This window comes from Drosophila arizonae, chromosome 5, assembly GCF_054131065.1.
Source record: "Drosophila arizonae isolate 15081-1271.41 chromosome 5, UAZ_ARI_1.0, whole genome shotgun sequence".
Taxonomy (NCBI): Eukaryota; Metazoa; Arthropoda; class Insecta; order Diptera; family Drosophilidae; genus Drosophila; species Drosophila arizonae.
The window spans coordinates 9,320,269-9,337,006 of NC_142925.1; the positions used below are offsets into that span (position 1 = coordinate 9,320,269).

The following is a 16,738-nucleotide window of genomic DNA, read 5'->3' on the forward strand; positions in this document are numbered from 1 at the left end:
AACATATATACAAATACACATACAATTATTTATAGATACAGCATTGAAAGCAAGGATATTAAGCGAAGATTCCATAATAATCAAAGATTTTGAAAGCTTTACCCATAGACGCGTTACGTAATACGCGTTACGTAATTCACGTTACGTAATACGCAATACGTAATACGCGTTACGTAATACGCAATACGTAATACGCAATGCGCGTTATGTAAATACGTAATACGCAATACGCAATACGTAATACTCAATACGTAATACGCAATACGTAATACTCAATACGTAATACGCAATACGCAATACGTTATACGCAATACGCAATACGTAATACTCAATACGTAATACGCAATACGTAATACGTATACGCAATACGTAATACGTAATACGCAATACGTAATACGCAATACGTAATACGTAATACGCAATACGTAATACCTAATACGCAAAACGTAATACCTAATACGCAATACGTAATACGCAATACGCAATACGCAATACGTAATACGTAAAACTTTGCCTTCTATACACTTATTCAAACCGAGTTGGCTAACCTAAAGCTGTCCCAACTGTTGGATCTTTAAACTAGTAATTTTTTGACTATCTAAACACGAACGATCAAACACAAACATATTCATAAATTGTGCGTTAACTAAGAGAATACATACATACATATTCATATTTATACATACATATGCCAATCAGTTATGTCCAGCCCAGCAGCACCAGCCGATGTGCAGTATCTACGCTGTCTGAAGTGCTTGAAGATCATAAAGTGCTCGCGCTACGACACCAGCTGCTTGGTGCATCACGTGCAGAAGGATCATCCGGAAATCCTGGCGGACACGGCCAACGAGAAGCTGCTCAATCTGCACAAGCTGGCCGCCGAGCATGGCATCAGCCAGGAGCGTCTCTCGGAGATTAGCAAGATGACCGGCCTGTCCGAGGTGCAGATGGCTGACGAAGCCGAGCGCTGTAAGTGTAGCTCTTCCTATAGGTATATAGCTGAGGCATGAGAATTATGTTCCCTTGTCAGATTTGCAGCGCAAGTCTCAGGGCGATGCGCCCAAGCCGAGTCGCTCAGTTCCAATGAGAACGGATTCGAAGGAACTGGGCCGTCGGCAATTCTATCGCAGCTCCATCGAGCGCTGGGTACCCACCGACGGCTGCATCTATTGTCCCAGCTGTGGCGTCAATCGACGGCCGGTGATCAAGACCAGCAACGAGTTCTATACGACCACTGGCTGCCCAGCCTCCTGTGTGGCCAACTGTTGGCCCTTCTGTTTTCTGCCGTGCCTCCAGTCGTCGGACAATCGCGAGTATCTGCACTGTGCCAACTGCAAGAGCTTCCTGGGCATCTATGATCGGGAAAGCAATTGCATACGACCTAATCGGGAATTTGTGCCCGGTACTAAATAAATTATATTTGCTGCAATTACGAATAAAACTAAATATTTCCATACATTTGAAATGTTAAGAGAAAGTTTTTGTTTTAGCTAGTACACCAACCGCTAATGTCCCAATTGCGACTTGTTGAATGTGCAGCACGGCAAGCTTAGCTAAGACAACAACCTGTTGAATGCGCCTTATTTAAAAGCTCATTTAGCCTAGACAACTGCTCAATGAGATCAATTGGTCTTAATTTAATTTTTAATTTATATACATTTGCCAAATATTTTGCAATTGAAAGAAAAATACATTTATTTCAATGCAACTCATTTTTAAAAACTAACTTAGTCAAAACAACAAAAAATGTGCAACATTTAACAGAGCTCAACTTATGCTTTGGCATGCACAATTAGACAAGACACCAACCATCTGGCCAATTCGCCGAATGACAACCGTTTGTGCTCATTGGTTGAGCAGCACAGTTTGATTCGCTTGCTGCGCCTCAGCTTTAGCGCGCTTCTCCGCCCGCTTGGCCAGAATCTCTGATCTCAGCTTTTGGGCACGCACAGCACAATCCCTGGGCTTCACCTTCAGATGCATTTCGTCCATAACGGCCTTTCGCCGTGCCGATCTGGACAGGCAGCGCTCGTAGCATCCAATGGGCACATAACGTCCTATAAAGCAGCCACAGTGGGCGCAGTAGTGATTGCAATCGTGACGACCCGACCACTTGCGGCTGCAAAAATAACGGTTATAGTGTATAGTAGAAATATATTTTATATAGATATACTCACCATAGCTTGGTCAGACTGAGAATTCGCTGCAAATAGCTGACTGTCTCATGGGCCACAATACTCATGGCAAAGTGCTCGCAGGCTGGACAATTGACCATGGTTGGCTCCGGCTGCAGGTAACCCACCGGGGCCTTGAGGTTGCCGATGCTTATGGCAACAACTTGCGGCTCGACTGCGGTCATGATGCTCACACTGTAACCGAACAGGCGTAACTGAATCCAGCGACGGCCCAGCAGAACGAATAGAGTCAAATGAGAGCGGAAAGAATTCTAAATGAGCGACAGACAGAGTGAAAGAGCGAGAGTGAGACGTGCTGTTCTGGCACGCTCAATTGAAAAGCTCGAATGAGAGCAACTAAAGAACACTGTTGAGAGCGAAGGAGCAAGAGTGAACGTCTTATATGTATTGCTGCCTTATGCACTAGCAATTAAATAACACACTCGATATAAAAACAGCGGCATATTTATTTATTTTACTATATAAAAATTAAAAGGGCTTTAAGTTGCTTATAGCTGGGGTCGCCTGTAGACACCCAGATATTCGCCGCAAGCGCCGCAGTGATGACGTTTAGTGCATAAGTGCGGCCAGGAACGCACCAGCCGAGTCTTCGCCAGCACCTTGCAATACGGACAGGTAACTTCCCGAGCATTGGGGCCAACGGCAAAATAGACGGGCGTCAGTTCTTCAACCATGCTGACTAGTGTAAAGTAAAGTGAAGAGCAACAGGCGACAGCGTGTTGTTAACACCGCGTACGAATGGGGACTGAACAGAAGCTCTGGAGAGCGAAATGGTAGACAAATGCAGAAACTAGAAGATGAGAGAGCGGTATCGGGAGAGATACGAAATGAATACAGAGTGTTGCTGTGCTATGCTAAAACATATACATACATTCACACATTGTGGGCTGTGGGTGGCATTTATCTGACTGAGAGCTAGAGAATGAGAACAAGTGAGTGTCAGCGTGCTAATGTCCTATGCTTGTACATATATTTTGGGGGTGGGTAATTTTGATTGGCCATTGCGCTCTCTCGTTGAGTACATTTGACCACTGTGTGAACAAATTAAGAGCGAGCATCAGTTAATGTTATGCTAGATCATACAATTTTTTTATTGGTTGAAGGTAACTTTTGGTTGTTGCTCTATTTGATTTTGAGTGGAGCTCGTCGCTTCATGGCGCGTCCAAAGTAACAGCCGCAGTTGCCGCAATAATGACTGCGATCGGTTTGCTTGCAGGGCACAATGTAGTCCAGGCAGCAGCAACAGCAGAAGGTGCTGGAAAGAAAATGCTCAAGGATTAGCACTGTTGCCTCACTTCTCACTTGTTCAATCATGACCTACACAAAGAGGCAGCCAACAATGCGGTTCAGCTCACTGGCCCACCACTTCAGATCGTTTTCTACCACTGTTTTATCCTTAATCCCACAGGACGGACACTTGAGCAACACGGACTCCTGCGGCAAATTGAGAAAGGTGCCCGGCAAAGGTGTGGCGAAATTCTCGTAGATTTCGAGCTCCTTTTTTGCCTGCTTTAGCTGCTGCTGTTGCTGCTGCTGCTCCTCAGTTGTTGTGGCCATAGCTGAACGAATTCCAAACTGAAAGCAAAATGTGGCCAGAGCCAAGGCGCAACCTGTTTGAACAGCAGCCAGAGAGCGACCAACAGTAAACGAGTGAGAGCGGGAGAGCAACAAAGAGAGGGAGAGTGGCAGAGTGGAGAGAGACGAAGGAACGATGGCAGACGGCAAGAGCGAGCGTATTTTAATTGAGTTAGCTGCGTAATAGAATTAAAAACAAACTATGCGTGACATTTGTAACAAATTTTAATTGACCTAGTCGGAACGCGTCTGGATGCCCAGCTTGCCGCCGCAGTGGCTGCAGTAGACGCCCTTGGTGATCCACTCGCGGTTGCAGCCGCACCAGGTGCAAATGCAGCAAATCCAGAAAATGGGAAACACACTAATAGAAGATAAAATTATGAAATTAATTACAGGGTATGGCCAGAGTGTAGCCGTCTAGCTCACCAGCTCAGCAGGCTGAGGCAGCAGCTGATGTCCTTGCAGCCGGCGGCACGCATCACAGCCGCATCACTTCTTTCGCGGCACAGCGGACACAGCAGCTTGTACGTGGATGGGCCTGGCTTATAGTACCTCAAGCGAGGGGCAGCTGGAGCTGCCGCCTGTAGCTGCGTATTCAGCGTAATCTTCTCCAGCGGCTGGCCCACATCATGATCATCAATATAGGGCACCAGGGATGCCTGCTGACCCTCCACAACTACATTGGCAATGATGTTTCGGGCACGCTCCTCCGCTGTCCGGGCGGGCAGCAGCTTGATCTGTAGCGTCTGCGGCTCCATGTTAACTGTCTCGAGCAGCTGCCGATGCCAGCGACAAGCAGCGAACGTTTCACTATCGAGGGGAAGAGAGAGAGAGAGAGAGAGGGAGAGAGCGAGCAAAAGTGAGAGTGAGCGGGAGAGCATGCGCTCACGGGGCGTATGGGTAATATGTATCTCTTGTTCTGTTGGTTCGCTTATGATGTCATCGTCGTCATCATCATCATCATTATCGTCATTCCACTGGAGCCATTCTGTTTGGCAGACAAAGCGAAAATTACAAAACTAAAAAACCAGAGCAGCAAACAAATTGACTTTTGTTTATATGCTTAACAAATGTGAAACATTACGAAATACCATCGACAGATCGGCCACATATATATTTATCTACACATAGATCTATATACATATATGTGCATATATACATACATATATATATTAATAGTACACTTGAGCTGTCAGATTTCCGAAATACTTTTGCGTTTCATTATTTTTGCTTATAGAATATTTTCTGACTTTTGGCACGCCTCGATGGAATCATATGGATGCATCTGGACGCCACAGGATATGAGATAAAATTGGGTGGTTCCGAAGTAGCCAATTCTTGACCTGCAATATTATGGTCCAATAAGAATATTTCATATTCTTATTTGAACTTAATTATTTTACTTATGCAATGCTTGAAACTAGAATCGAAGGTTAGGAATTTATAATTGAATAAACGGATATATATTAACAGTGAATATATGCGAGCCAGTCAATAGCCGATCCGCACACATGCACTGAATCAAGACACTTTATCAAATTAATTTTTATCCATATTCAACTGCCATTTTATATGGATTCTTTTTGCCGCCAGACGATAATTTCCATGACTTCATTTTGCATAGCATGACTTCATTTTGCATAGCAGCTGACAATCGAGTTAAGGAAGCCATAATTCGAAGAGAGAGAAAGCAAGACAAAGCTAGTTTGATTACTTCACTCTGAAAACACATATTTGTTGTTGTTCGATCTCTCTCACTCTAACTTGCTCAGTTTAACTTTAAATTTTTGGCATGTTTCCTGTTTTGTTTTGATTCTTGATTCTTTGCTTTCGCCGGCTTAGCTGAAGCAAGTACTGTCGAAATATGAGCGAACGAGAGAGGCAGAGCATAATTTAATGTTCACACACACCACATAGTTAATGTGAACCTCTCTCTCGTTCACTCACTCGTTCGCTCTCTCACTTGAACTTGAAATTTGAAGAGCAAGCAAAAGCTTTGTTTGCTTCATATTCATTTTGTTTACAATTCAGCTTTGCTTTGATTTGTTTTGATTTTTTATTTACAAAGTTTCTATATGTGTTTAGCGGTGTGTTTGTTTTGCATATCAATAAAGCACAAACATATACATATATTCCATGATTTATTTTTGATAGAATGTAATTAAAAATCAGGCACGTTTGACCAGGCGCACGTGCAGACCGTCCTCTGGCAGCAGGACGGGCGCCGGATCAAAGCGAAATTTGACCTCCTTGCGTGGCGCGTGAACCAAATCGAAATTGAGTAAGACTTTGGCCACAGCCACTTTGGCATTGACCTTGCCCATGCGTATTGCTGGAATAGAGAAGAAATATAGAGGGATATGAATATATATAGTATATTGAGATAATGGAAAAAAACGCACCGATGCAGTGCCTGGGACCCTCGCCAAAAGGCATATATGCAGTTTGGTTGTAGTTCATATTATCGGCATCAAATCGATGCGGATCATAGTCCTCGGGATTGGGAAAGTATTTGGCATCGCGATGCAGACCAAAGAGCGAAATCAATATGCCTGTGCCCCGTTTTATGGTATAATTCAAATCCGGCACCAGAAAGTCCTGAGTGCACTCTCGATTGAGAAAAGGCAGACCCGGATATTTACGGATAGTTTCTGTTTGAATAAGAAGAAGGATAAATATTAGTAATACATATGTATATAGACATCAAAGATACCCACCCATAATACACATATCCAAAAATTTTAGATCCTGCACTGCCTCATAGGTAAACTTATCTCCTCTCTTCAACTGATGTCGCTCCATAACCGCGTCCAACTCATCGCGTGCCTCCTTTAGTAGTTCCGGATACATGGACAGCTCGTAGAGCGTAAAGGCTGATGTAGCCGCCGTGGTCTCCGAGCCGGCGATATAGAAGAGAAAACCTTGAGCGGTTATCTTATCAATAGACATGGCTTTCAGTTCCTCTCGCGCGGTTTCAACATCCCACACTTTGTCGTCGTCGTCTCCGATCTTGCCTGTGTTACGTAGTCGTATAAGCAACTGCAATAGATCCTTGCGTACTACATTGTTCTTCTCCCGGAACTCGACCGTACGCTTCATAATATCGCGCAGCTTGGCAAGAACCTTATTCTCAAAACCCATGCGATTCATGAGCTTCGCTAATCTGTAGGTAGATATAAACAGTTAATCAGAAATAGATCGAGAGATGATCTGGACTCAAAGACTCACGGTGGAAATATAATAGTGGACAAGTTGTGAATCCTAAGTAGAATTCCGATCTCTGATAGAAGTGAATCGCTTATAGCACGAAATTCGTTCTTCGGATCGGTAAAACTATCGATATCCAGTCCGAAGATTACCGATCCTATAATGTCCACGGCAAACGTTGTAAGTATGGCCTTCATTTCGATAGATTCATTTGGAGCCTTGTCGACGATGCCCTGTAAATGCTGCACCAGTCGATCGCCCACGTCGTCGATCGTGTCAAACATCCCCTTGATCTTGCCCGAGGAAAAGGAGGGCGTCAGCTTCTGGCGCAAGTTGCGCCATGAGGCGCCTTGTAAGTTGAACAGGTTGGCCGACAGAGGATCATGTTCCTCGTCCACATACATGCCACGATCATGAAAACTGGCAAAATCGCTGGTCATGATCTGCCTGGCCAGATGAGGATCACGGATCAGCAGCACGGGCTTGTGCATGACATAGAGTCCCACAATCTTGGAATTGTGACGTTCGTAGATATCACTTACGATCAAACCAAAGCCACGTTGTCTCTTCAGCAATTTGAGCATAATGCCAAATGGAAATGTGGGTGGCTCCTCATCCACGCCCTCGCGCTGCCAATAACTGTAAATGCGTCTTACATATTGCATAAGGAAGGTCAACAAAATGGTCACCAGCAGAACCAAATACATAACGAACCTGCTCCCTTGACGAAATATGCAAGCATACTGAAGGAGAGCGTTTGTTCCAGTCAAGAATGCAGCTGGAAAGCATATAGAAAAGCTTTCTAGTGATAGGAATTGCTTTGCCAGCAATCAGCTGGAAGACTCTCTTGTACGGGTTTACTTTAGTATTTGTATTTGCGAACTTTTCGAGTTGCATCGGCACTGAAATTAAATGAGAGCGAATACAGTTGATTCTGTGAGCGAACTTTGACGCTCATTAGCTCAGAGCAGTTAATACTTTTTAGCTGCAGCTTGAAAGCTTTAAGCTTTACACTTTGCTTCGATAAACACAGAAATTTAAATATTCGTATGTTTGTATATGTTCTTTGAACTAGTTCTGATAATAGGTACAAAAACATTAAAGGTTTGTTTCGGAAAACTGTAATAAGCTTACAGTTGGGGCTCTGACTTCTTTATGAATGTATAAATGAATAAGAAATGTTATTTTGATTACTTATTTTATATAAAAGAACAGAAATATCGAGTATAACATATGATATGAAAACCCATAAATCTGTCAAAATATATATAGCTCATATTTTTATTTAAATGAATCACGGGCTCTCAGCTTACTAAATTCAAAGCTGCAAAAGTTTTTTTTTTTTTTGTAAATGAATGATATCTTGATTATGAAAATGAACCTAGAACTAGTTCTTTGTGAGTGCTGCACGCTGCTTGCCCAGCTTCTTTTCATCAAGTTGTTCCTTCTCGACCTTGCGGAAGCGCTGCCAACGTCCATAGTCCTCCACCTCGGAGCGCTGCATACGGAACAGAGCGCGCTTATACCAGCTGAGAGTGATGTGGCGGCCAATGAAGCAGCCGCAGGCGCTGCAATAGTGATTAATGTCCTGTCTACCACTCCAGCGAATGGGATTGCTAAAAGGAAGAATATATAAAATAGTATACTATTAATAAAAGGTAGAGGAGTATAGATGAGGTATATTTACCAGCATAGCACTTTATTCAAACTACAGGTGATCTTTTGCAGGTAGGTGACAGCCTCGTATTCCACCTGACTTGTCTGCAGCTGCTGGCAGGCGGGACAAACAAACTCAAGCGGCTCAGTGGGCAGGTGACCCACCTGTGGCACCTCAGAGATGCCATTGAAATCACAGCCGCTGCCGTCCAGACTCTCAGTGCTTTCCATTTGATGACAACGACGAACGCAGAGCAACTAAAAGCTGATCAACGAAATTGCCAAAGGCAATAAAATCTTAGGGAAAGGAGAGAAGAGCGGAAGAGAGAGAAACAGAGAGAGAGAGAGAGAGAGAGAGACAGATAGAGAGTGGGTGCTCTCTTAAGTGGAGGCGTTGATGGAAATATGCGTGCTAATAACAAAAAATAGTTGAAAATTGGCAACAGCTGCGCGAATGTTTATTTTTTTATTCTTTATTATTATTTATAGAACATTTGCAAAAAATGTGGCGAAAACTTAATAAATTATAACTAAATGGGACGCCAGTGGAAGCCCAGATGTCCGCCGCAGCTGCTGCAAAAGACACGCTTGCTCTTCAGGCGGCTCTGCAGGCAGGTATAGACGCAGCTCAGCGCAAAGATGGGAAAGCAGCTGGAAGGCAAGAGTAGAGCCATGAATACGGAATGTCTATACATAAAATTCCAAAGCTACCCACCAGGATAGGGCGGATAGCAGGCAACTCAGCTGACCCAAAGCTCCAGCCATTTGCACTGTCTCGGAGCGCGACCGATGATGGCAGAGCGGACAGAGCACGCGATAGGTGCTAGGGCCAACGCTATAGAAACGCAACTGCGGCTTCACTGGAAGCTCTTCCTGGAATTCCAATTGTTCCAGTGTGGCTGTGGCAGCGGACACATTGTCCAGCTGCAGCTCGGCTGCCTTCGAAGCGTTTGACATTGCGACTGTGAGCAGCAACAGGCGGCACACGATTAGCCCAAAACAGAAAACACGAGAGAGGCACAGCAAACACTAGTGTGCGAGAGGGATGGAGAGCAACACAGCAAATTTAAGAGAGCGCAAGGAGAGCAAATGAACAAGAGAGAGCCGAAATATTACGAGCACATCTTCAACAAAAATTATATTACAAAACAAAACCAAAACAAAACATTTTTCATCTTTTTTTTTGGCATGCAGGGTCAATTGGTGCTTAAAGAGTAACAAACTTCATACAAGAAAAAATTTAACTAAATAAAAGTAAACTTAAATGCTAGATACGTGTGTCACTGGCGCTTCCAGGCACCCAGCAGATAGCCACACTTGCCACAAATCACCTTGCACTCGTCCTTGGAGCGACGCATACAGCACGGATAAATGGGCAGCAAAGCAAAACAACTGAGGCAGAAATAAATTCAAAATGTAACAGTAAAAGTTAAGTGAGCAGCAGACGATTTAGTTAACCTACCACATGGTGAGTAAACGTTCCAATCGCACGCCCTGCTCATGCAGTCGCTCGTTGCACTCCGGACAGTACATTTGCCTCAAGCAGCTGATGTTGGTTGCAGATGGCGGCGGCGGTGATACCTTCTCGGCCAGCTGGCCAGTTGAATTGGATTTCTTGCAGAAGTAAAAGTCCGCCTCATCATCTGTGTCGCCATAGCCATAGGGATAGCCGCGATGCGTGGGCAGTGTTTTTGTTGTTCTCGACTGCAGCAACTCGTCCAGCACCTGTGCCGACTGTTGCTTAGTGTACTTTCTATCGGCATTTAAATTTATCTCCACCAGATCGGATGGGCATATCTCCATGGATGTTGGGTGCGGGATGCTGAACCTCAATTGCCGGCTCATGTTAGATGCGTACTGCGTCGCCTGTCGTGCGCAAGTGTTTCTTATTTGATTTTAATTTGGGTTAAAGTACCAGACGCGTTGAGAAACAGATGAAACGAAACACAATACTACCAAAAGCAAAAAACAATAAAACATTGGCTCAATGTTTGTCAAGTAATTTTTTGAAAAAAAACCAGTTGTCTGTACTTTGCGGCTACTATTTTCATATTTATTATATTTCTTTGTATTTAGTTTTCTACTCTTCGAACTATGTTTTATCATATTTGCCTAACATTATTTTCATGGCTTCAAATGTTAACGTTTGAACTTGAGAGCGCCAAGGTGAAATGGCAAAAGCAAAAGCCACTGGAAAAGCTTTCACCAGGCAGCTAAAAAAGCTCTCGCGCGGGTGAAAAAATAAATAACAACAGCGTAACATGTATTGTAGCCAACTGCAGTTGCGCGTAGGCTGTGTATATGTACATACTATATATGCGTGAGAGTGCGAGTAGTACGCCTCAGCTTTAACATATGCTGCTTCGCATCTCTCTGGGAGCACAAAGTGCTCGCTCTCCGAACCCTGTCTGTTGTTGTTGACAGATGAACTGATTTGCAAAACAAACAACCGTTTGGACTACTAGAGAATGCATGGAACTAACTAGCATATGTATGTATGTATGTATATTTCCGAGCTGTTGTTTTGTTTTATTTCTCTGTTCCCAGCTCTGAAAAGTCATTTAAGTCAGATTACATTATGAATTGAGCTTCTAGTGGTTTTTGCACAGTGGGCATATTTTTAAACTTTATTCTTGATTGCTGAAAACTTAATATCACTTTACTATACTACAGTAATGCATAAAAAAAATTTAACATAATATAAAAATCAATTAATTTAAATACAAAATCATTTTTAACTCATATATTATTTTATCATTTCTTAGGCTTTGCCCAACATTTAATAAGAAGTACATTGGCTTGTTATATGCTTGTTTAGTTTTACAAGTGTCAAGATTAGATAATACGTACTTTTAATATTAGAAAAAGTCTATTGTATATTGCAGATTCATAAGTCTCAAGATTAGATAAAACCACAAAGGAAACTGCTCAGTTTAAAAATAATTTTAATACGTACAACTACTGTCTTCGTATATTTTTAACGGTTAATATGCCGATATTCCATAGCCAATCTATAAATATCATTGGCTCCACCTTCAGCTCATTCTACAAACCGTGTTTACATCAGTTGTGTCTCTTTCGCATATTTTCCATATCAATATTTACATATATATACACATGTACATACATTGTGAAATACTCAATATGAGTCTCATTGAACTTGAGCAACGTGTTATACTAAAGACGTCACAGCCCCTATGAGTCACAAAGTTTACATACATCATATACAGAATTGTGAGCTGATCTCTTTATAAATATATGTATTTGTATTTGAGTGCATATTAAACTGTGATGAGCGGAAACAAGCTAACAAACAGCCAGAAACTCGCTAAGCCAAATTGCTTGCATAAAAGTTTGCTCGAGCCTAATCGCTGAGCAACACCAACAATTTCCACAACAACAGCAGCAGCAGTAGCTGATAAGATACGCACGAATTGGCTTGAATAGGGCAGCCAGATATGGCAAAAGTAAAGTAAGGTAAAGTCGAGTATAGTTAACAGCCAATTCAGTCGAACGACAGCCAGCAAGCCGTGCAGTCGAGCTGCACAAGGAGAGTGGAATACACAGAGAGAGCGAGAAAGAGGGACAGAGAGAGAAAGAGAGATACAGATTTATTCAGCAATGGAGAGCAAACAGCCACCGCCATACAGCGCAGTGCCGCCACTGCAGCCTGGCTATACGCCCGCACAGACCTATCAACCATATCCAGGCGGACCCACACAGCCACCGTTATATCCACCTATGCCCCAGCCGCCCCAACAATCCACCGTGATCATACAGACAACAACCACATCAAATTTGGTGCCCATTGGCAGTGGACCGACACGCATACGTTGCCCCTCCTGCCATGCCGAGGTGGTGACAACAGTTAAGAGCACTCCCTCGGGCCGAACACATTGCTGGGCATTGATACTCTGCCTGTTCGTGTAAGTAGAGATGCATATGTGTGCACATGTGTGTGTGTAGGTGTGGTGATTCAGCTACAGATGCAAGTGATATTCGCTTCAAAACAAAATAAGCTAGACAGACTGCTTATCGAAATGTGCGCTGAGAGAGCGAGAGAGGAGCGAATGCGTGTGAGAGCAAGTGCGTAGAGAGAGTGTAGAGTCTACATTGTAGACATATGTACATATGTGTATGTGTGTATGCGCGTGGCTTTACTATCTCAGCTAGAGTTTAGTTAGATAAAACAAAATAACAAATATGATCAACTATGTGTGAAAGAGAAAAGCGATTACTTTTTTTAATAATAATATATTATATTATAATGTAAAATAATATAATATAAGATAATATACAAATAATATAAATATATTAATAATTTCTGCTCTTCTTCCACTTCCAGCTGCTGGCCTTGTGTCTGTTTGCCCTACTGCATGGATTCCTGTCAGAATGCCAATCACTACTGCCCCAATTGTAGCTCCTACATTGGCACCTACGAGAACTAAGCACGGAAAAAGACAGATAAATTCGCACACATATACATACGCCTATATATATGTATATACGTGTGTAAACTACAATATCTTATTAAGCCTATAGATCTTTACTCTCCGAATAAATTACTATATTAATCATACCTATATTGTTTTCTATACGAGTAGAGCAGGTAAATTATTACGTATACGCCACGTTGTTCTATTTTAATTTCATTCTCAATTGATTTAATGATATATGTATATATTTTTTGTTATGAGCGCTTCTCTTGTTATTCTCAGTTTATAATAAAATAAATAAGTAAATAAAATGCTATAAACGATAATTATCGGTTTTAATTAATCGATTTTTTGTGTTTTTGTTTTTTAGTCTACGGCACATGATATTCTTATCATTTTTCTAGGCAAACAGATTGTTTTATACTTGAAAAAATATACTGGAATGATAAGAAAGTAAATATGTAGGAAATACCTACAGTTGCACAAGCATGATAGACCATGGAATACCCTATATTTTATACACAAATGGGAGATTTACATTTATTTAATCATAAAGGCGTAAAAAGCTAAAAATCAATTTTCGAATGAATTGAAACGAAACATTTACTGCACAAACAGCTTATCTTAGATAACTGAGCAGAAATAAAAGTCTATATTTCATTCAGTAAATTCCTTAATACTCTATCTATACAAATTTAATCTTATTGCCAGTTTATTTGCACTTCTTTGAAATGAGTCAACTCTAAATGCTGTAAATAGCTGAAATGAAAATTGTTTTATAGACCACTTGAGGGCATGAGTCATACATAAATTTTACGATTCGTAACTCTAAAATGGGTTATATATATGATACATATACAGTTATATATGTACATTTCGGCAATGTGCTAAGCTTGGACAGCAAATCAGCTAAGTAATAAAACAAAAACTCCCACTTTTGTTATTTTTTCCAATCTCTCTCTCTCTTTCTCTCGTTCTCTGTAACTGTCATTGTCAGCCTTTTTGTTATCAGTTATGGCCACGCCAGTTTAGATAAGCACATATCGTAGCGAACTGTAGCTTCGGTAGCTTCACTATATATGCCTCAGTTATTGAGATATCATCAAACAGTTCACGTCGACCGTTGAAAAGTTGTTGAGGCCCCAAACATGAATCAAGGATATACGCCCGCCCAGACCTACCAGCCCGGTGCACCACAGGTGATCATACAGACGACGACAACGACAAATGTGGTGCCCATCGGCAGCGAGCCGTCGCGAGTCCAGTGTCCTTCCTGCCACGCTGATATCCTGACAACTGTGAAGCGCACCCCGACCGGACGCACGCACTGCTGGGCCCTGGTCCTGTGCCTTTTATTGTGAGTTGAGCGCACAGCAACTGAATCAAGTTCACTCATCGAATCACTCATGAATCATCGCCGGCGCAATCAGTGAACATGTTTTCAATTGTTTTTGTTCTTTTTTGTTTTTGTTTTTGTTTTTTTTTTTTCTAATTGCATTCTTGTCGCTGATTTCGTTTCTATTTCTCTCGCTCTGCCCTTTGCAGCTGCTGGCCCTGCGTTTGTGTGCCCTACTGCATGGACTCCTGCCAGAACGCGGAGCACTCGTGCCCCAACTGCGGCGCCTACATTGGCACCTACGAGCAATAATGTATTAACTAACTATAAGCAACGATCTGTCTATTTAATATGCTAAGCTAAACGATTTTAAATAAAAGCCACCAACGATCATCATCAAGTGAATCAAGGATATGCGTTTGTTTGATTTTATTTGATACACTCTTTAAAATATACATATATTCAATTTAGATGATTTGTTAATGAGCTAAACTGTAACTAGTTGCAACTTCTTCAACTTTAACTCCATCAGTTGCTTCTCGTTGCACTAACTTGGGCATTCCATGAATGCTTTGCTGAGTCAACTTTGATTATGGAAATAAATAGAGGATAGAATGCAGTCACTTTCCATTAAGTACTTTCAAATTTCTAGTTAACAAATTCCTCAAGTGAGTGCAAGAGAAGCTTATCACAATTGGTATATCATATTGTATTTGTATATATGACATATCTATTGTTTGGCTCTGTCATTATGCCCTATACAGCGATTGTATATAGTTACTGAGTAGCTACAATCTCTTTCCCACTCACGCTCCCTCTCTCTCTCTCTCTCTCTCTCTCCCTCATTCTCACATTTTGCAACTGATACATACAGAGCTTTACCGAAAAATTTCATTGCGTATTATCTAAATACCAAACACCTATGAAAGTGACAATTTCACACTAATTTTTGCCCGTTTGTCATGTTTCGAAGGTAGAACAGGTGTAGCCGCCCCCCTTTTTAACCGTAAAAATCCCCCAATTCCAAGAGCTAAAGTTGTGCTAAATCTAATCTAGTGTCGCCTTAGCAGATAAGTTCGATATCAGTTCGACGCTTTGGCACATTATCAACATTTACTCGCAGCGAGGCTAAATCAGTGAAACAATAAACGCCAAACTAAAAGGTCGAAAGCGCGAATTTCTAAATAAAAAAAATAAAAAAATAATAATAATACATATATAGTAATAATTGGATTAAGATGGAAAAGCAGGATCCGCCACCATACACTGAACAGCCAATGCCACAGCTGCCACCACAACCTCCGCTACCACCGCAACCACTGCAGCCACAGGTGGCTGTGCAGGCACAGGCAACGCCTCAGGCGCAAATCCGTTATGTGCCCGCCCAAACCTATCAGCCGTATCCGGCTGGACCCACACAGCCGCCCTTATATCCGCCCATGCAACAGCCGCCGGGCAGCTCAACAGTCATCATCCACACAACACTACCACAGCGCGTGCCCGTGGGCCGAGATCCAACATTCGTGCGCTGTCCAACGTGCCAGAACGATGTGATAACCCGCATCGACGCTACGCCCACGGGGCGAACGCATCTATGGGCGATGGTTCTATGTCTAATCGGGTGAGTTTGACAGCGCCCATTCAACTGGCATAAGAGAAATGCTTATTGAGCTTGTTACACCTGTGAGCCTATCAACCATTTTTATTTATTTTCAAGCTAATGTTCGCTCTCTCTCTCTCCCTCTCTTCAGCTGCTGGCCCTGCGTCTGTGTGCCCTACTGCATGGACTCCTGCAAGCAGTCGAATCATTATTGCCCCGTCTGCAATGCCTTCATAGGCAGTCGAGCCGCATAGGAACGGAACTGACCTAATCGAGTCACTAAAATAACTTATAACTAAACGGGCTTGGATGACTAATAATAAAACACTGACGCTTGCTAACTGTAAAAAATAAACAGTTTGAGCTGATAAGAATCATATTATCTAAAAATAAATACATTCAACTGCCTATTTAAATCGTGTAGCTAAAAGAAGGCAATAAGCATATTTTATTTAGCCGCCTAAAAGTATGCAATCAACTATTTTACAGCATTTGGTTTATTCTTGACAGCCTTTGCTCATCTGTAATTCAAATGCAAGTTTATCAAAGCACAAATGTTGAAATTTCCACAGTCTTAATTATACAATATCTAAAACTAAGATCCTTATATATTTTGCCATTAAGTAAACTTGATAATTATCAGATAAATACGTGTTCACTCTACTCACCACATATTTGTTTTCTGGGTTATGTTCATAGATCTGCATGGATTTACATTTGGCGGTTTACAATT

The 16,738-nt window shown here is 42.1% G+C and overlaps 12 protein-coding genes across 14 annotated transcripts; 4 read left to right on the forward strand and 8 right to left on the reverse strand.

The window, feature by feature from the left end:
• The first annotated feature begins 535 nt into the window (after positions 1–535).
• LOC108616439 (uncharacterized) lies at positions 536–1,465 on the forward strand. The gene is made up of 2 exons (XM_018011632.2): positions 536–969; positions 1,031–1,465. Exons 1-2 carry the CDS (start codon positions 702–704, stop codon positions 1,411–1,413), a joined length of 651 nt encoding a protein of 216 aa, XP_017867121.1. The 5' UTR covers positions 536–701; the 3' UTR covers positions 1,414–1,465.
• Positions 1,466–1,677: 212 nt separating this feature from the next.
• On the reverse strand, positions 1,678–2,398 carry LOC108616445 (uncharacterized). The gene is made up of 2 exons (XM_018011637.2): positions 2,178–2,398; positions 1,678–2,119 (listed from the first exon to the last, which is right to left on the reverse strand). The coding sequence occupies exons 1-2, from the start codon at positions 2,357–2,359 to the stop codon at positions 1,846–1,848; spliced, it is 456 nt and encodes a 151-aa protein (XP_017867126.1). The 5' UTR covers positions 2,360–2,398; the 3' UTR covers positions 1,678–1,845.
• A 225-nt stretch (positions 2,399–2,623) lies between these two features.
• LOC108616458 (uncharacterized) lies at positions 2,624–3,208 on the reverse strand. The gene is made up of 2 exons (XM_018011653.2): positions 3,067–3,208; positions 2,624–2,985 (listed from the first exon to the last, which is right to left on the reverse strand). The coding sequence occupies exon 2, from the start codon at positions 2,867–2,869 to the stop codon at positions 2,684–2,686; it is 186 nt and encodes a 61-aa protein (XP_017867142.1). The 5' UTR covers positions 2,870–2,985; positions 3,067–3,208; the 3' UTR covers positions 2,624–2,683.
• Positions 3,209–3,256: 48 nt separating this feature from the next.
• Positions 3,257–3,905, reverse strand: LOC108616451 (uncharacterized). The gene is made up of 2 exons (XM_018011646.2): positions 3,517–3,905; positions 3,257–3,450 (listed from the first exon to the last, which is right to left on the reverse strand). The coding sequence occupies exons 1-2, from the start codon at positions 3,750–3,752 to the stop codon at positions 3,318–3,320; spliced, it is 369 nt and encodes a 122-aa protein (XP_017867135.1). The 5' UTR covers positions 3,753–3,905; the 3' UTR covers positions 3,257–3,317.
• Positions 3,906–3,977: 72 nt separating this feature from the next.
• LOC108616443 (uncharacterized) lies at positions 3,978–4,651 on the reverse strand. Its single transcript, XM_018011636.2, has 2 exons — positions 4,197–4,651; positions 3,978–4,131 (listed from the first exon to the last, which is right to left on the reverse strand). The coding sequence occupies exons 1-2, from the start codon at positions 4,649–4,651 to the stop codon at positions 4,005–4,007; spliced, it is 582 nt and encodes a 193-aa protein (XP_017867125.2). The 3' UTR covers positions 3,978–4,004.
• A 1,243-nt stretch (positions 4,652–5,894) lies between these two features.
• Cyp6d2 (Cytochrome P450 6d2) lies at positions 5,895–7,848 on the reverse strand. 3 transcript variants are annotated; one of them, XM_089471135.1, is made up of 5 exons: positions 7,692–7,848; positions 6,999–7,628; positions 6,488–6,933; positions 6,173–6,421; positions 5,895–6,102 (listed from the first exon to the last, which is right to left on the reverse strand). In XM_089471135.1, the coding sequence occupies exons 2-5, from the start codon at positions 7,559–7,561 to the stop codon at positions 5,939–5,941; spliced, it is 1,422 nt and encodes a 473-aa protein (XP_089327261.1). In that variant the 5' UTR covers positions 7,562–7,628; positions 7,692–7,848; the 3' UTR covers positions 5,895–5,938. The 3 variants fall into 3 exon arrangements, with proteins under 3 accessions (XP_089327261.1, XP_089327262.1, XP_017867116.1); XM_089471136.1 differs by having other exon boundaries at positions 6,999–7,616; positions 7,692–7,840; XM_018011627.2 differs by having other exon boundaries at positions 6,999–7,735.
• A 390-nt stretch (positions 7,849–8,238) lies between these two features.
• LOC108616447 (uncharacterized) lies at positions 8,239–8,904 on the reverse strand. The gene is made up of 2 exons (XM_018011641.2): positions 8,665–8,904; positions 8,239–8,593 (listed from the first exon to the last, which is right to left on the reverse strand). Exons 1-2 carry the CDS (start codon positions 8,862–8,864, stop codon positions 8,365–8,367), a joined length of 429 nt encoding a protein of 142 aa, XP_017867130.1. The 5' UTR covers positions 8,865–8,904; the 3' UTR covers positions 8,239–8,364.
• A 182-nt stretch (positions 8,905–9,086) lies between these two features.
• Positions 9,087–9,652, reverse strand: LOC108616453 (uncharacterized). Its single transcript, XM_018011648.2, has 2 exons — positions 9,349–9,652; positions 9,087–9,284 (listed from the first exon to the last, which is right to left on the reverse strand). Exons 1-2 carry the CDS (start codon positions 9,588–9,590, stop codon positions 9,164–9,166), a joined length of 363 nt encoding a protein of 120 aa, XP_017867137.1. The 5' UTR covers positions 9,591–9,652; the 3' UTR covers positions 9,087–9,163.
• A 146-nt stretch (positions 9,653–9,798) lies between these two features.
• Positions 9,799–11,046, reverse strand: LOC108616441 (uncharacterized). The gene is made up of 2 exons (XM_018011634.2): positions 10,096–11,046; positions 9,799–10,025 (listed from the first exon to the last, which is right to left on the reverse strand). The coding sequence occupies exons 1-2, from the start codon at positions 10,476–10,478 to the stop codon at positions 9,914–9,916; spliced, it is 495 nt and encodes a 164-aa protein (XP_017867123.1). The 5' UTR covers positions 10,479–11,046; the 3' UTR covers positions 9,799–9,913.
• Positions 11,047–11,898: 852 nt separating this feature from the next.
• Positions 11,899–13,395, forward strand: LOC108616448 (lipopolysaccharide-induced tumor necrosis factor-alpha factor homolog). Its single transcript, XM_018011642.2, has 2 exons — positions 11,899–12,559; positions 12,979–13,395. The coding sequence occupies exons 1-2, from the start codon at positions 12,255–12,257 to the stop codon at positions 13,079–13,081; spliced, it is 408 nt and encodes a 135-aa protein (XP_017867131.1). The 5' UTR covers positions 11,899–12,254; the 3' UTR covers positions 13,082–13,395.
• Positions 13,396–14,137: 742 nt separating this feature from the next.
• Positions 14,138–14,817, forward strand: LOC108616456 (lipopolysaccharide-induced tumor necrosis factor-alpha factor homolog). The gene is made up of 2 exons (XM_018011650.2): positions 14,138–14,426; positions 14,615–14,817. The coding sequence occupies exons 1-2, from the start codon at positions 14,218–14,220 to the stop codon at positions 14,715–14,717; spliced, it is 312 nt and encodes a 103-aa protein (XP_017867139.1). The 5' UTR covers positions 14,138–14,217; the 3' UTR covers positions 14,718–14,817.
• A 628-nt stretch (positions 14,818–15,445) lies between these two features.
• LOC108614894 (lipopolysaccharide-induced tumor necrosis factor-alpha factor homolog) lies at positions 15,446–16,421 on the forward strand. Its single transcript, XM_018009113.2, has 2 exons — positions 15,446–16,026; positions 16,157–16,421. The coding sequence occupies exons 1-2, from the start codon at positions 15,644–15,646 to the stop codon at positions 16,257–16,259; spliced, it is 486 nt and encodes a 161-aa protein (XP_017864602.1). The 5' UTR covers positions 15,446–15,643; the 3' UTR covers positions 16,260–16,421.
• The last annotated feature ends 317 nt before the right edge of the window (positions 16,422–16,738 follow it).

Excerpts from the sequence above, each read along its gene's own strand:
- LOC108614894 (XM_018009113.2), top strand. The coding sequence starts at position 15,644 with ATGGAAAAGCAGGATCCGCCACCATACACTGAACAGCCAATGCCACAG. Across the intron at positions 16,027-16,156 it reads ATGGTTCTATGTCTAATCGG|CTGCTGGCCCTGCGTCTGTG; the intron begins GTGAGTTTGACA and ends CCCTCTCTTCAG.
- LOC108616439 (XM_018011632.2), top strand. The coding sequence starts at position 702 with ATGTCCAGCCCAGCAGCACCAGCCGATGTGCAGTATCTACGCTGTCTG. Across the intron at positions 970-1,030 it reads GGCTGACGAAGCCGAGCGCT|ATTTGCAGCGCAAGTCTCAG; the intron begins GTAAGTGTAGCT and ends TTCCCTTGTCAG.
- LOC108616456 (XM_018011650.2), top strand. The coding sequence starts at position 14,218 with ATGAATCAAGGATATACGCCCGCCCAGACCTACCAGCCCGGTGCACCA. Across the intron at positions 14,427-14,614 it reads CTGGTCCTGTGCCTTTTATT|CTGCTGGCCCTGCGTTTGTG; the intron begins GTGAGTTGAGCG and ends TGCCCTTTGCAG.
- LOC108616458 (XM_018011653.2), bottom strand. The coding sequence starts at position 2,869 with ATGGTTGAAGAACTGACGCCCGTCTATTTTGCCGTTGGCCCCAATGCT.
- LOC108616445 (XM_018011637.2), bottom strand. The coding sequence starts at position 2,359 with ATGACCGCAGTCGAGCCGCAAGTTGTTGCCATAAGCATCGGCAACCTC. Across the intron at positions 2,120-2,177 it reads CTCAGTCTGACCAAGCTATG|CCGCAAGTGGTCGGGTCGTC; the intron begins GTGAGTATATCT and ends TTATTTTTGCAG.
- LOC108616447 (XM_018011641.2), bottom strand. The coding sequence starts at position 8,864 with ATGGAAAGCACTGAGAGTCTGGACGGCAGCGGCTGTGATTTCAATGGC. Across the intron at positions 8,594-8,664 it reads TTGAATAAAGTGCTATGCTG|CAATCCCATTCGCTGGAGTG; the intron begins GTAAATATACCT and ends TCTTCCTTTTAG.
- LOC108616451 (XM_018011646.2), bottom strand. The coding sequence starts at position 3,752 with ATGGCCACAACAACTGAGGAGCAGCAGCAGCAACAGCAGCAGCTAAAG. Across the intron at positions 3,451-3,516 it reads ATTGTTGGCTGCCTCTTTGT|CACCTTCTGCTGTTGCTGCT; the intron begins GTAGGTCATGAT and ends TTTTCTTTCCAG.
- LOC108616443 (XM_018011636.2), bottom strand. The coding sequence starts at position 4,651 with ATGCTCTCCCGCTCACTCTCACTTTTGCTCGCTCTCTCCCTCTCTCTC. Across the intron at positions 4,132-4,196 it reads TGCCTCAGCCTGCTGAGCTG|TGTGTTTCCCATTTTCTGGA; the intron begins GTGAGCTAGACG and ends ATCTTCTATTAG.
- Cyp6d2 (XM_018011627.2), bottom strand. The coding sequence starts at position 7,684 with ATGTATTTGGTTCTGCTGGTGACCATTTTGTTGACCTTCCTTATGCAA. Across the intron at positions 6,934-6,998 it reads TCCACTATTATATTTCCACC|ATTAGCGAAGCTCATGAATC; the intron begins GTGAGTCTTTGA and ends ATCTACCTACAG. Across the intron at positions 6,422-6,487 it reads TTTGGATATGTGTATTATGG|AAACTATCCGTAAATATCCG; the intron begins GTGGGTATCTTT and ends TTATTCAAACAG.
- LOC108616448 (XM_018011642.2), top strand. The coding sequence starts at position 12,255 with ATGGAGAGCAAACAGCCACCGCCATACAGCGCAGTGCCGCCACTGCAG. Across the intron at positions 12,560-12,978 it reads TTGATACTCTGCCTGTTCGT|CTGCTGGCCTTGTGTCTGTT; the intron begins GTAAGTAGAGAT and ends TTCCACTTCCAG.
- LOC108616441 (XM_018011634.2), bottom strand. The coding sequence starts at position 10,478 with ATGAGCCGGCAATTGAGGTTCAGCATCCCGCACCCAACATCCATGGAG. Across the intron at positions 10,026-10,095 it reads GAACGTTTACTCACCATGTG|TTGTTTTGCTTTGCTGCCCA; the intron begins GTAGGTTAACTA and ends TTTCTGCCTCAG.
- LOC108616453 (XM_018011648.2), bottom strand. The coding sequence starts at position 9,590 with ATGTCAAACGCTTCGAAGGCAGCCGAGCTGCAGCTGGACAATGTGTCC. Across the intron at positions 9,285-9,348 it reads CTGCTATCCGCCCTATCCTG|CTGCTTTCCCATCTTTGCGC; the intron begins GTGGGTAGCTTT and ends CTTGCCTTCCAG.